The sequence below is a fragment of the Poecilia latipinna genome, unplaced genomic scaffold (assembly GCF_001443285.1).
Source record: "Poecilia latipinna isolate Pla-1442-1.1 unplaced genomic scaffold, P_latipinna-1.0 Scaffold1727, whole genome shotgun sequence".
NCBI classification, from domain to species: domain Eukaryota; kingdom Metazoa; phylum Chordata; class Actinopteri; order Cyprinodontiformes; family Poeciliidae; genus Poecilia; species Poecilia latipinna.
The window spans coordinates 32,687-34,220 of NW_015114343.1; the positions used below are offsets into that span (position 1 = coordinate 32,687).

General features: G+C 43.0%; 1 protein-coding gene across 1 annotated transcript in view; it reads left to right on the forward strand.

Moving 5' to 3' along the window:
* The first annotated feature begins 68 nt into the window (after positions 1 to 68).
* Positions 69 to 1,534, forward strand: part of LOC106964849 (ras-associating and dilute domain-containing protein-like) — a 35,771-nt gene continuing 34,305 nt past the window's right edge. The window contains exon 1 of the mRNA XM_015060594.1: positions 69 to 422. Coding sequence (XP_014916080.1) covers positions 298 to 422 — 125 coding nt within the window. The 5' untranslated portion in view covers positions 69 to 297. The remainder of the gene's footprint in view (positions 423 to 1,534) is intronic.

Genomic DNA, 1,534 nt, shown 5'->3' on the forward strand with positions numbered 1-1,534 from the left:
CCACCACCCACCACCCACCTTCCCCGGGACTGAGCAGCCCCAACAGTTGGCTGAGGGCGGGGCAAACATCTGCAGCAGCGGCGCCTGTTCCGGAGCAGCAGCAGCAGCTGGATGGCTCTGCGCCGCGGCTCTCCTGGAGGGAACATCCCCGGAATGAAGCGCGGCGTCCCGCATCGCAGAAGCGATAACAGAGCCACATCTGCAGGGGTTTTCAGCTGAGGAGGAATCACTCAGAAAAAAAAAAAAAGAAAAGAGACGAAAAAAAAAGAGAAAACGAAAAGAAACTTCCTGACGGGAATGAATGAGATGAGAAATTCTGCTGAGGAGTTGCACTCTCTCCCTCCAAGACCACCGAGTTTCTCCAAAGCCCCCGCAAAGAGACGGTTTGTGAGGCTGGGACGGAAGAGCAGTGATGGTTCTCAGTGAGTATGACCCATTTGGAAGCGCTCTGTGCGGGCAGCTGTTCCAGCCAGAACAGCTGGAGAGAGTTAGGGAAGATGCAAACTTCTCCTCTTTTTCCTTCGGGCTTCTAAAACAGTCAAACCCCGTATGTGACCTTCGGCTAAACCGAAGCAATATGCAATAATAAAGCCTCTCCATGTTTATTCATTACTTTACAACAAAAACAAAAACGTAGAGAGAGACGATGAAAGCAGCAGCTCAGCGTAGAAACATAAAAGACTGGAGAAAATTAGACATCCTAAATGTTGGATAATTTGCTGACATAACTTGGATTATGTACAAAATCGTTTTTATAACTTGTAGGAGTTTAGGGGGGTATTTATAGATGTTTTGGTTCAGTTTCACCTTTCAGTCATCCCTTACCTTCACTTGACAACGTCTGCCCACTTTGCCCTCCAACAGTCAGATTGTGAGCATGTTTCTCATCCACAGCCTCCACACAGGTGAGTCCTCAGGTTTCCTGACAGATATTTACCTTCTGATATTTAATGTTTCTCTCATAAATTCATTCTTTTGTTGATTTGGATGCCTGCCTGGACTCACTTTGATTGCCAAAATTGTATCGCTCCACATCTTATGCTTTCAGACTACTAGTCCTCATCTGGGTTAGTTGGATGCACTGACCTACTTTTTTCACTTCCAAAACCAATGCAGATATCAAAGGATATCTGCAGCCTACGATATCCAATGCATATCGGACTTACAATGTTTACATTTCTTTTACAACATTTACAAAGTTGTAAAAGACTTATGTTTCTTTTAAAGAAATTGAAACTGACAAAAAATAATAGGTTGACTACCTTAGTAGTGTTTGTTTTTTTCAGTGATGTCCTGTGTTTTTGTGCCAAAAACCCAAAAGTGATGATTAAGGTCTGTAAGGGTGAGAAGCAATCACAATTTTTAATAAACAACGTGAAATTTGTTAGATTTTGTTAGCATGAAATGCAATTGTAAAATTAGATTCTGAACAAGTGCATGTCGCTCAGATTATATTTTTGAACGAGATGCATCTTGAAAAGGTCCTGTAAAGCAGTGGTCCCCAACCTTTTTATTACCACGGACTGGTCAAGAC